This window comes from Hesperophylax consimilis, chromosome 11, assembly GCF_061612785.1.
Source record: "Hesperophylax consimilis isolate HC1 chromosome 11, BYU_Hcon_1.0, whole genome shotgun sequence".
In the NCBI taxonomy this organism is placed as follows: Eukaryota; Metazoa; Arthropoda; class Insecta; order Trichoptera; family Limnephilidae; genus Hesperophylax; species Hesperophylax consimilis.
Window position 1 is genome coordinate 16,144,723 of NC_142846.1, and position 14,216 is coordinate 16,158,938.

General features: G+C 34.9%; 1 protein-coding gene across 1 annotated transcript in view; it reads left to right on the forward strand.

Moving 5' to 3' along the window:
- The window catches only part of LOC149419857 (uncharacterized), a 297,070-nt gene that overhangs the window by 274,856 nt on the left and 7,998 nt on the right, over positions 1–14,216 (forward strand). The window contains exon 8 of the mRNA XM_089637341.1: positions 13,136–13,259. Coding sequence (XP_089493467.1) covers positions 13,136–13,259 — 124 coding nt within the window. The remainder of the gene's footprint in view (positions 1–13,135; positions 13,260–14,216) is intronic.

Consider the following 14,216-nt stretch of genomic DNA (forward strand, 5'->3'; position numbering starts at 1 on the left):
TGCATAGTAGTTATAGGAATGTGTATCTTGACAACTAGATTTTTTGTTTGTCAAGATACGACAAAAAATAAGAAATGTTTGTAAAATAAATGTGTAAAAATGATCTCAAGCGATCAAATTTGTAAAACATGTTAAGTTAGTATTTTTCCGAGGTCCCCCGTAACATAGCGCTCAGAAAGAGATAAGATTCACTATGCTACGAGGTTCCTGGATTTTTGTACACGCAAAAAGGGTAAAAAATATTGTTCAAAAATGGGTTTACATATGGGTGAAAAACAGCTTTTTTAATATCTCCTCAGCGGTAGTATATCGAAAATAGTGTTTATTTGACTACCGCCGAGGGGATGAACAAGTAAAATATACATATTTGCAATGTTTAAAAATTGATTTTTCTATGTAAAATTTACATAGAAAAAATGCTGGACATTGATCCACGCGGCAGGTAAGCCGGCGATGTGGTATCGAAGCCATTCGGAGTCAAAGTTTTCAAGCCGCTTGGGCCGAAAATTGGACAAAATGACCAGTGGCGGGGAGTGGTGATTTTGCCAGTGGCGTGGAGTAGGGACATTTTATAAAAGTTTAAAACAATTTTTATGAAATTAAATAATATGGTCAACTACGTCCGTTACAGATATGGTCCTGTAGGCGTGGTCGAGGTGGTCATTTGACTGATGTTATTTTTCACTATTAACGGCATACCTTCCTCTTTATAATGAAATAAACATTTGATCATTTATATTAAAAAATGGCATTTCTTTGAATATCCAAATAACACCTATTAATGGAAAACCCTATATTTCAGTGAACATCCTTTCAAACTCTTTATCAACGGAAGGGGTACCTATTTTCATTAAATACAACGTCTTATTATTCCTTTACCGGCTAACAAATTTTCTATTAAAAAACTGCTTATTGAAAAACCCTGAATTGGGCACGAATATTTTATATTAACTTACCCATGCACCATCAACCAAAATTAGCAAGATTAGTGTGTTAGATATTAGTTAGCTGTGCTGAACACAGATGGCACTAGTAGCATTAAATCAGAACTACCGATAGCATTAATTTACAGCTACCGATATTATAGAGAACTACAGGGCTATATTATAAACTTATCATTGTGGTTATCATTGTAATCAATAATATTCGGATGATTTTGTATTTTTGTGTAGCGCTATTTTTGTGAAAAATAATCTCACGGCGGTGTGTTATGTACTGTCGGCGCCTTGGCGCCTTGACGATTCGGCAACCGGAGCGGATTGCTCCAATTGCGCCCTCATGGGGTCGGCCCTGTGTAGAAGTCAGTGACGATTTTACGTATGTAAACGATCACTTTTAATTTCTTCTAATTACCGCACCTATCGTTTCTTTATCCGAAAATATTTAAGTAATAGATATAGCCAAAACAGTTTACTTAAACTTATAATCAAACCCGAATCTTCAATGTCGGCTACTGAACTCCTTCTGCATCCGCCCAAATTCTATATTATTCCCTTCCCAGCGGGCTTGATCCTTGAAATGGCAGCAAATCCGTAGCGGATTTGTTAAGAACTAACCGCACTAGCCTCGGTTTTGTGGTATTGCAAATTCTGTGTCAAGTGCCATAATCTCTCAAAAGTCATAGTAATGTATTTATTTTCAGGAAAGTCACACAATATGGGTAATATTATGACGTGAATAAACCTTGTTTAGCTGGAAAACATAATAAAACTCAAGAATATTTTCACACATCTTCAAAATATATATATTTTTTTTAAATATTAGAGAAATAAACATTTTTCTGGGAAATTCACCACCAATCAAGTCCACCAACTGCGTGAGGATTGGTCCGGAGTTATCTCTCACAACTACAATGACTCAATAACCGTTGTGACCTTACAACCTCTTTCACTCGTCTCTTAACCACGTCCTCAAAGTAGTAAAGATTATCAGATTAAGAGGAAGTTATGCAATATGGAAGTTATGTTATCCTAGATTATCACAGTAGGACTCGGGAGGAGGAAGAATTTATTTGGAAGACGTCTAAAAAATAATCAATAACTTTTTTCCATTCCGAAAATGATAATCAAATCGACATTACCTCATAGAGCTACAATTAGAGGCGCTAGTGCGCAATAATTATCTCGTCAAATCTTGCTCCACTGTTAGAATGCAATGAGCGGTGCGCGTAGACCGGATAAGATAGTTTTAGTTGAGCGTTGTGAGAGTTGGAGTACAGTTGGAAGTTAAAAAAAATTAACCTCTTTTTTCGCTTCATGTCTCGTCTAAATATAAAACATCAATGTATTACCTAAGCTCGTATTAAGGTTTATTACTAAATATCGGAAAGCATCATTAATCCTGAATTAATGGAAATCTTCAGAAAATGTTTTTCTCTCTATATCTCAAAGCAAAATATTTTGACATGTTTGACTAATGAACTGAACGATCGATTCATCTTACTTAATATATTGCGCACTTATGAATGACATGTAAAGCACAAAGAATTCATCCGCAATTTTGTTAAATGATTCATGTATATTTTACAAATTTTTGTTTATTTTATAACTATCACATACGTTTTCATTGTTTTCGGCGACGATTAGTCAACATAGAATTTTCGCTTCTCTACTCAAACCCACATCAAAAACAGTTGTTTTTCGTTACGTAGTGTAAAATCTAAACACGATCTATGGCGATAAAGAAGTCAATTTTTTTTTTCATTTCTGAACTGTGGATTCAGAATCTCTTTCATATGACACAGATAATAAAATAACTACTGAGAATTTCGCAATGGAATCTTAATAAAACCAATCAATATTTAAAAAATAAAGAATCGACCGAAAACAAAAAGTTTATTTTCTCTTCGCTATTTCATTTTTCGGTAAATGGAAGCACAAGAAATGGAAATTTAGGGAATAAATTCTAATTATCACTGATGATTGGGCAGTCGTTAATTCTCCCTAGAGGAGCTTTACTTAATTTTGAGTTTAGTAAAATAACAAGGCATTTTAACATTGGTACCTACATATTTTGTTTCTAGAGTAAATATTTTGAATGTTCGATTTTGTCTGAGATGGTGAAAATAATATTTTCTCCTTACAATCAAATAGAGTGTAAATAAACGAAAACAAGCACAAGAAGTAGTATTAGCAAAGTTGGAACATTTCTAACGATAATTTAAGACAATATCAAATATGAATTTTGAGATAATTTAATAAACGTCTCTCAATTTTAATAAATACATGCTATATTCTAAATGTACAGTTTGTATAATGTTTTAAAGTGTCAATGGAGAAACTGACTAACGAAAAATTGCTATCACTGACTGTATCCCCAAATATTACAGTAGCAAAATAGTTGGTTAAGACACCTGTCCCGGTAAGACAAGAGATTCTGGGTTCGATTCCTAGTTGTGACCGTTATCTTTTTATTTTCCTATGTCTTGTACTTTTCTTCATTAATAAACTGCTAACCCTGTACAAATCGCAAGTGCGCCCTACTGTCGAATTTGGCAGCCATCTCTGGTCCGGAGCCCCTAAATACCTGAAAAAAACCCTTGACTCTGTGAAAAAACGGGCGGTCCGTTTGGTAGATTCCCCAATCTTAACAAACGGACTGCAATCTTTAGAGCACAGGCGTCAGGTAGGTATGCTGTCCTTGTTCTATCGGTATTCCAATGGAAGATGTTCTGAGGAACTAGCGTCATTGATCCCTTCGGCACCGGTGCGTAGTCGGGATACACGTCAAACGCGCGCCCAACATTATTTGTACACGGTTGACATTTGTCACATGAGAACGGGTCGCTTCTACGATTCGTTCTTAAGTTCAACAGCTCGGCTGTGGAACGAACTGCCGGCCTCTGTGTTTCCTCCCTCCTACAACATGGGACTCTTCAAGACCCATGTTCACTCCTTCCTCTCCACAAAAAGACCCTCCACACAGCATCCCCAAAGATGACATAGGCCCTGAGGGAAATTATTTTCTTCAGGGCCTCCTGTGTGGAGTTAATATATAAATAATATCTAAAGAAATTTAATTTACATCTTTCAACTTTATAGCATCACATTGTGCCATTTTTTTTATATATACCAAGGTATCTATGTTGAAAATGATTTTGAAATTGTGCTTAAGGAATGTACCTACTGTGATATTTTTTATCAGCAAATACTTAAAATAAAATGGTTGGTAATCAAATCTCTAACATTCTAAATCAATTCAATTACAACCTACGCTAAGGAAGCCGCGTAGAGTAACTTTGGTGATTACTTGTCGACAGAACCTACATCTTTCCAGGAAAATGGGTACTATGAAATTGTAACGATACACTCGAAACATTTCCAAAACAAACATTTTTATGGAATTATAAAAGACGTACAGTTGTGTTCTTTATAATAAATATTAGGTCACTGAAAATATTTTTGATTGCTAGCCTTAAAACACGGAAACCTGCTACAATTTTTTCTCAGTAGATTTAATTATTTTTTTCTGTATCAACATTTTTACCTTCTGTCTAATTTTTTAATTCACGTGGTATTTCAAAGCTTGAAGCTCGTGATTGAAATGACTAAACGCTTAAAATATTTGAATTGCCTAAAAAGTATTATTCAAAAAAAACTGTGAAACTTTCATGACGCATGATTTCAACTTTTAAGAGTTTTATTACTTCTAATATCATATCTACAAATAATATTTAACTTTATAACTATGAGGTATTTTGTTGATAAGAGTCAGAATAACAGAAAATCATGTGTGAGACGATGTATGAATTTGAATGAATCAAGGAGTGTGTGGCCAGACCGAGTTGTTTGGCGGTCCATCCTATATGTCCATCGAGGAAATTAATATTAGTCAATGTTAGTTTAGTTAATTTAGATATGTAAGACTGATACCTTTACCAACACCTACCTTTATTGATGCCTGGACACTTGTCAGCCAAGATGGCCAACTTATTGATATAGATGGTGGATCTTGACTTAAATAACAATTATTCAAGTTCCTATCCATAATGGTTCCGGAATTACCATATCGGTTTCAGAGCTGTGGTGTTAAATTAAATAATCATCGTATGAGTACAAAGCATTAAATTTAATTAAATATTTTATTTGGAATCTTTTATTTATGCCCAATAATTTGTTTGATGGCTTTGATTGATTTAGATAATGATCATAAAAATGAGGAAAAAACTATACATTGTCAAAGTATAAAATGAAAATATTAACTATAGAATTCTAACAAACTACCGCTAGCTGATTCTACATGATGGTAGAAGTAAAAAACTATATATCTTCTTTCGAAATTCAAATATTCATTTTCCCATTCAAAAATATTTTTCCATATAAGAATATTTATTTTCCCATAGTAACAATTCATTTATTTTGATTTTTTAAACTACTTTAAAACATCAGAATTTCGAAAAAAAACATCCCCAAAGTTTGCGCACTTTACCCCCGGACATCTGTATCGGAAGGTATTTGATTAACAGACGCTTTTCCATCAAATAAAAAAACCACCGCTTCTCTAAATAACGTATTATAAACTCAGATTTCAAATTTAGGCGAACAGTAATAATTTGGTTATGTCGGAAAATTATGAGATATCTAAGTACGTATCATTTATGTCATTTACGTAAGCGCCATCTGCTCCTAGTTATAGACAGAGTCGGGTCAGAGTTCAATTCGCTTAGGAGGCTTCTCCATTCAACTGACTGACTGACTGAATATTGGATATGATTGAAGGTGATGATATAGTTCGGTAGATTATGTTCGGTTAGGGACGATTATTGATTGAAGCTGGAGAACATTGATTGTAAGTTACATATAATATTAAGAGATAGAAATTATGATTAACGTTTCAGTTTCAGTTTTTCAGATTCATTTAGGAATATCATGAGGTTAAAGCTGTAATTTTGATTGAACCACAGTAATTTGTTGGACCGACATTTAATTCGAATATTGTAATTGTAACTACTGTAATGTCATCCAATTTCAGAAAAAATCTTAACCGTCCGCGTGTGTATGCGTGATTTGATGCCACGTTAATAGAATGCATTGTCATCGACAACGAGTCAATCTGCCGAGTTTCAGCTCGACCGGATGTCGCGAAGTAGGTTGATTTCCACTTCCAAGATTCGCACGCATTCATTCATGAAAACACAATCCAAATTCAAATAGATTTTTTTACAAAATCAACCATTAAAAAACATTTTTTTACTTTGGCTTAAATCTATTTTGAAGTGTATTTTTGAACTTAAAAAAATTGTTTCGTTGAGGATTGTACCTTCCTTACCGGGGACCGGAGTCAACTACGCTTACAACCTTGCCAGATAGGAAAGATATTTATTTCGTATATTAACTGCTGTGTTGTCATCCAATTTTAGTGAAATGACCACGTATGTGTAAGTGATTGAGATCAAATATGATTAGAACCAATTCTCACCTACGACGAGTCCATCTGTTTCAGCTCGATAGGGAAGTGGGTTAGTTTCCGCTTTCAAGTTTTGCATTAATTCATCAGTTACCAAAATTGAAACTCAAATAGAAGTACAGGGTTTTCCAATAAAAGGTTTTATTTTGAATAGCCCGCTATTTCGGTAGATGTTACTTTTAAAGCTGTTATTTTTGACATTTGACAAGTAAAAACTACGCCATTAATAAAAATGGAACAACACACGCTTCAACAACGCATTGAAATTATTAAAATTCACTTGAGTGAATCAAATGCAAATCATCTTGAGTGATGAGGCCCATTTCCACCTCGGTGGCTTCGTCAACAAGCAAAATTTTCACATCTGGGGCTCGGAAAACCCAAGAGTTATTGTTGAAAAACCTCTCTTTCCTCAACGTGTGACTGTTTGGTGCGGTTTATGGTCCGGCGGAGTCATTGGATCTTACTTTTTCGAAAATGAGGCTGGAGCAACAGTTACGGTGAATGGATTGCGCCATCGAGAGATGATTAATGATTTTTTGTGGCCGAAATTAGATGGTATTAATCTGGACTACGTTTACTTATAACAAAACGGCGCTACGTGCCACACAAGCAACGAAACCATTGATTTTTTACGATTGAATATCAAAATAACACCTGTTATTGGAAAACCATGTATTTAAAAAGAATAACCAACTTTTATTCTACAAAGGGTTGAAATATCATAATGCTCTGCCTGAAACCATTAAAATTGCACTTAAATTAATTCAACATAAGTGGTAAGAATTCCCTCAAGTCAGTTTCGAAGTAAAATTTGATAGTAAACGTACCTGACATTTAAAAATTCTCTTTTGCTGTCACACTTTCTAACAATATCATATACTGTAGCAGCAGAGTATTCACTTAATTTTTCCTTTTTTATTATTATTAAATGCAACCTTATTGACTTTAAATATATATGTATCGAACATCATATTACAACAAGATTAAAGTTGTTGCCATCCACTAGTCACTTACTTACGGTAAACACCAGCGAGTTTGATGACCCCTTTTTCCAAATCATAATATTTACCAGTTGAAAAATGCATCAAAAACCATCTTTCACCAGGCGGCAATATGACTGTATCGAACATGAAACAGTTCGATAACCCTATTTTCATGGACAAAGGCTGTTATTAGGCGATTCGAGCCGCATAAATGAATATTGAACACCTGCATTGAAAACTAAAACATGTTTTTGCAAGCTGACGTTAACGTCACACGAACACTTTAAGAAGATATTATAAATAGCCCATTGAAAAATATTTTATTCAAGAATTACAAACAGGGGACGCAACACTTCCGGAAATAGCGTGATCTGTTATATCTTGAAATTACAATTCCTGCTGCCGGCACTGCTGCTGATCACCTAGAGGCTGGCCAATTCCTCTTGGCTACCGACGAAATTAGCCACTGATGCTGACCATCTAAAGGCTGGCCAATTCCTGCTGCTGCTGACTGCTGGTCACTGATGCTGATAACCTACAGGCTGACCAATTCCTGCTGCTGCCGACTGAACTAGCCACTGATGCTGACAACCTAGAGGCTGGCCAATTCCTGCTGCTGCCAACTAGTCGCTTGCGCCATTTGCTGTATCGTATGGCACGCTGATGCACAATATGCTCCAATCTGAAATCATCGCTGAAAGCATTCCGAGTGTCTCAGTTTCTATCTGCGTGTTAAAACCCAGTTATATTGAAATACATATAACCATTTCTTATGAATTGGGTTGGCTGTTAAAAATACAAAGTATCTATAAGCTACACCCCTTTTTACGTTCTGTATACAAGTACACACATGTAATTAAAATGTGAAACACATGTTGAGGGCTGATGTGTGCCGGTGCTTATTATTTTCAGTCTTTTCTTGTACAGGCAAACACGTCCCGTACATATATATATAAAAGCCATCGGTGAGCTGTAAACTTAAATGCAAATAATAATTAGTGATTTGTGCAATAGCTAAAATAAATTTTATATTCAGGAAAAAATACATTTAAATTTTTTTTTAACACATACAGTTCCTACTGCCTTGATCATGTGCGATTCTAACCTCCCTAATTTTAGATTTTTTTAAGGTGGAGAAAAAAGAGATTGGCAAAAGAATAATCGGTAAGATTTAAGTAATCGTGCTGGTCCGACCAAGAAATCAATTAATTAAGTCATTATTGTCCGTTCGAATCTTCAAGATTTTCTCGAAGAATGGATACCTTATCATTTTAATTACTCCGTCATTCAATCAGCTTTTCAATAGGCCATCAATACGGCCTACTGTTGTTGTCATCGTGCAAACTGTGTGCTATCCTTTGAAACCCTTGAATAGTTCTAATGCCACAATGGACTTAGTCTTGATTGTTTAGCATCAATACTGAAGGGAGATAATGCTGTATATAATGTTAACAGGATGATTTAACCTGAGGTTATACAACGTACAGGGTGAATAGAACCACACACCATACGAACCGTTTTTCGTTCCGGGATTCGGAGAAAAGGGGATGGTACGTAATCATACTCGTACATGTTATACAGATGCAAAATTATATATGTAAAGAAAAATATAATTTTCTTTAATTCAAGGCAATGCCGAGCTTGTCTCGTCATTGTGGCTGTGTGTGTCGTGGACTGTCACTGGCTGGATGTGCGCCACAGTAGATACCTACACAGTCGACTCGATATTTCGTAATCTATGGTTTTAGACATAGTAAAAATAATCTATGGGTTGTGATAAGACAGATTGATGGGAATAATTCCAATAATTGATAATTGCTATTGTGATTGTGATAAAGGAATTGACATAACAATTAATAACATTAAATGTCTTTCTTTCCTTACAGGTAATGTTTTGTTACTGAATGCTTTTCTTTAAGTAAATCTTGTGAGATTAACAAAATAAACCTCTTCTTTCCTTACAGAGAAACTCAATTGTGTTTTAATTGACTGTGTCGTTCAAATCACAAGGAAAATATCATTATAAAACGACATTTCTTGTCACAATATGGAAAAGTTGAAGTTTACATTTCAATCAAAACCAACAACAGACGGAAAGTCTTTAAAAAAAACTACATGTTTATGTGTAGCTGTGTTTTCATACTCACGGTCGCATTGTGAATGTTTATATTTTCGATTTCTTTTACATTAACCAAACACAGGAGGCATAACATATTTTGGGATGCTGTGTGGAGGGCCTTTTTTAAGGAAAGGAAGGAGAGGAAGTTCCGGGAAGGTAAAAGGTATGAAGGTAGTAATCTAGGTATCAGTGTGGCCAGGAGAGACGGTCATATGAATATTTCCTTCTTCCCAAACCAGCCTCTCCCGATTTGGCATGCAAGGCAGATGGTAGGCAGATGAATCCTAAATACACCTCACCCGATGAACCCGGGCATCCCTGCTAAATCACCAAACGTAGCGAACTACTTGGGGTGACCTATGACAGATGAGTTGGTTATCGATTTTTTTTCCCGGGGCGGCGGTACCCAAGCCCGCCTCCCAAAATGAATCATTTGGTTATTCCCTACACAAACTGATAATTTTTGTGTTAATTTAAGAGAGGCATGTACACTGTATAGTATGTACGATCGTGGTCGAGTATCTTTTCGTTTGTATTTTGCATCGTATACGGTCCAAAAATAGCAACTGCAAAAATAAATGTTATAATATTTCTTCGTTGTTGACATATTAAAGTTGTAGCGGTTAAGTCACCGCTCCTAGGGTCATCAAATCATAACCAGACTGCACGAGTTAAACAGCTGAGACAGCAATCATTCTTACGAAACTTCAATAATAATATCGGGACCGCAATACGTAAACTGCTGATTTGCATACAAGGTGATACAAATGCTCATACAATGAACCTAGTCAGCGATCCTGCGGGTTCGACGTCCAGACGCGACCATCGTCGCTAGCCTGTACCTCCCACTCATCTGCCGACCAGGTCTATCGCACCTTCGACTACCTCGTTCACGCTGAAGTACCCGGAAGACTCCTCGCCTTCATCAGTGCTGAACAAGTCCACGAGTCCGATCTCCATCAACGCGGTGTCGACCCACTGACTCGCATCTCGACCATTCTACCGCAGTCATCGCCGACTACGCCTGGTGTCATCATCATCATCGATCCAGAGCCATCTCCCAACTGCGCAACTCAACTGATGTGTTATACTGACTCACGATAAACGCTGTGACAACAACAATATCATATTTTATTGTCTCACTACCAATTCCCATAAAGTTATTACTTGACAACTATTTGCACATGTGCTCTCGCTTACATCCCTTCGAGTTTTTTATAGTTCCCGGCGTCGCTCGGGCTTTAAGTAGAGTTTTTTTTTTAAATCAGATAAGATCTTTTTAAAGTAGACAAGATCAGAGTAGTAATTTTACTCGTATTTTGATCGACAATGTGCAAAATGGTGACCGGATAAATCATCAAAATGATAATTCATCACATCCTTAAAAAGTTATATAAAGTCATGGTAAGTGATGAAACAAAAACTTTATTAACTGGGTTAAGTAGGTTAGGTTAGGTTAGGTTAAAAAAAAATTTTTTTTCATCGTTTTTAAAAGTCATTACTTTTCAAAAGTGTGTTGAATAGTCACTGTGTTGAGTTATCATGGAACCGTCAAGCCACATGGCATTTCTGATGAAAAAACAGCTGAGACATTTTAATTGACTCATCCTGTACACAAGGAAATACACTGATTGTGATGTCATAATTAAATCATTATGATACATGTATTGTTCTCATTTCCTCCAATTAATTGCTAAGTAATATTATGTTCGCTTTCGAATAAAAGGAATAAAAATATCTAGCCTCGATTCTCGACGATTCAGTTCCTGTGGGTCGAACCACTCGTGGTTCGAGTGGAATGACTTTTGACGTTTGGCATATATGTAATTATGTACCTTCCACGAGACTCGAGGATAAAAATGTCGACCAATTTATGTACTTTCGACGGCGATTGCGAGCGGCCTGGATCGAAGAACCGATACCCTAATCTGATACCGTAACTCGAACGTAATAAAAGGGCTGGGTAGTCACTATAACCACTTGTATAATATGGCGTCCGAACTTGTGTGAACATAAAATTTATATATTGGCGTATTACAAGTTTTTTTTTTTTTATAAATTTAAAATAAATCATTTTAATAAAGTTCTGCAAGTATTTCTGTTATTTTTACAGTTTTTTTTTTAATTTGAATTTTCAATTTGATTTATTTTAAATTAAGTAATTTAAAAAAATTAAATGGAGTTCTACGAATTAAACACCAAAACAATAAATATTAGTTATTATTAAGTTTATTTATTTACACAAGTTGGTATTATCGTATTTAACAGCCAAATATGAAAATTATGATTAAAAATTATATGTTTAATTTCAAAATAGTTAACATTTTGATCTTTTGATGCTTTCCGTCACAATTCGGCATACAACAAGAAAAAACCATTGTTAAAAGTAACATTTATGTGGTGGTGGATTTTTTTTTTAATTGGTTAAATATCTACCGCTAGAGGCGCTGATAGTAGCTTTGCTTGGTAGAAGGGGTGGCACAGGTAGGATAATCAAAAACTCCACAAAGTCCAAAACCACCAGGCGATGAATTCAGCCTTTCCTCAACCCGAGATCTTTGTTGTGGTGGCATTTAATATTAATATGACACTGTCCGAATTGCGTAAAGCACAAAGACATTAAAAATGAATACCAGTTGTCCAACAGTAGGAAGTCCGGGTAAATCTCTACAATGAAACAGGAGAAATTAATTTGTGAATTTGCTGATGCGGGCAAACTCTTCCTTTCATTTTGTTGAGATTTTGTAACTAATATAATGATATCCTCCCTGGGATCTCCCGTGCTGAGGATTTCAATAACACGTTTTAAAAAATTAGTGGTATGGATAATATAAAGTAATTATAAATATATTAATTCGTGTTTTTTTCTGAAATAATTATAGATATATCACGGCGTTTTTTGTTTAGTTGATTGGTTTTCGTTTCAGTCTGTATTTGGTGTCGGTATATTATCTATTTCTGATCTTCCTATTATGTTTTAAATCCATTTTTTTTATTTGATATTTTAATGTTAAAATACTTTGTGATTTTTGTATGAGAGTGGGATTTTGTTGTGGAGTTTAGTACCATAATATAGGTGGGTCTCTTGCCCAAATGTTGTATGTGTAGTTGAATGTTGGATATGTTTTTTACCCCGAGATATAGTGTTATTGCTAATTTCTTGTGTTTTGTGTTTATGAAATGTAAAGCAGTATTATTTTAAAATAGAGTTGTTTAAAAAAAAAACTAAAAAACACTTGATTTCAACTAAAATATCGCATGTAGAAAACTATTTAGTTTGGAGGATTAAGTAAACCTGCATAAAATAGGTTTTTATGGTTTAGTTTGGGTTATTCTAATAATTGTTGCGTATTTCCCAACTTTCAAACTAATCTTTGACTGAGAAAAAATGAAACATTAATGCATCTTTTACCATCCCCCACCACATTATTGTCGTAATTAAGCTGAAACCAAGAGCTCTTGGAATTTCCGTATTAAGGGAAATCGACAAAATTAATACTTTTTTTTACACAAAGCCCTCTTTTTAGGGTGAATTGCAAATATTTTCTGCTACGAAAATCCCAAAATAATTATAACATTCCTTGATTTTTCTAAAGTGTTCTAAAAACATTACTTTTGTTAACAGTGTTCACGGAGACAGCACGGTAAGAAGCTACGTGGACTGCCGCTGGCTGAGGACGGATGTGCTACAACGCAACTCGCTGGACACCCCCAAGGATGCTGATCTGATCATTGGGTATCTATTTTCGGTACGTAAATATTATTACATATCATGCTTAAATATCTCTGAATATTAAGCTTGAATATCATTACATTTTATGCTTAAAAATCATTAAATATCGTGTATAAACATCATTGCATATTATGCATGAATATCATTACATATTATGTTTAAAACACATTAAATATCATGCATAAACATCATTGCATATTATGCTTGAATATCATTACATATAATGCTTAAAACACATTAAATATCATGCATAAACATCATTGCATATTATGCTAAATTGATTCATACCATACTTAAATAACACTAGACGTTTTGCTAAAAAATCATTATATATTATGCTTAAATAATTTTATATAATTTGTTTAAATATTATAACACTTGCTTAAATATAATTTTATATTATGCTCAAATATCATGCATAAACATCATTGCATATTATGCTTGAATATCATTACATATTATGCTTAAAACACATTAAATATCATGCATAAAATATGATTTAAGATTTTCACGGCCAAAAGTATTTTTGTTATTTGTTTTTGGGGTATTATGCCGTGTTGCGCTAACTCCTTCTTTAGCCAACGTTTCGGGCAGCATTGCAGTGTCCATCATCAGGGCAGATGTCTTATTTGAGGTTGTGTTAAAATGTAAGCTTAAGTATGAGGTTGTGATACCGTGTTGCCTAGTGGTATCTCGGGACCTTTTCGCTCTACATCTGCACCTAAGTGCAACCCTTACCGAAGAAGACTGGAGAAAAGTTGACAACATGACTTACCAACAAGCAGTAAGATCTAAGCAGTCAACAGATGCGAGACAGAAACAAAAGTTTGAAAGGCTCAACCGAGACAAAAAAGGTGATCGAAAACAACTCGATCAAAATAAAGTTGTCATCAACATTTCGACCCTTTCGTTGAGCCCAGACGCAACTTCTGTACTGGCAAAGGGGATGAATTTTGCAGTGGCCCCCAAAAAG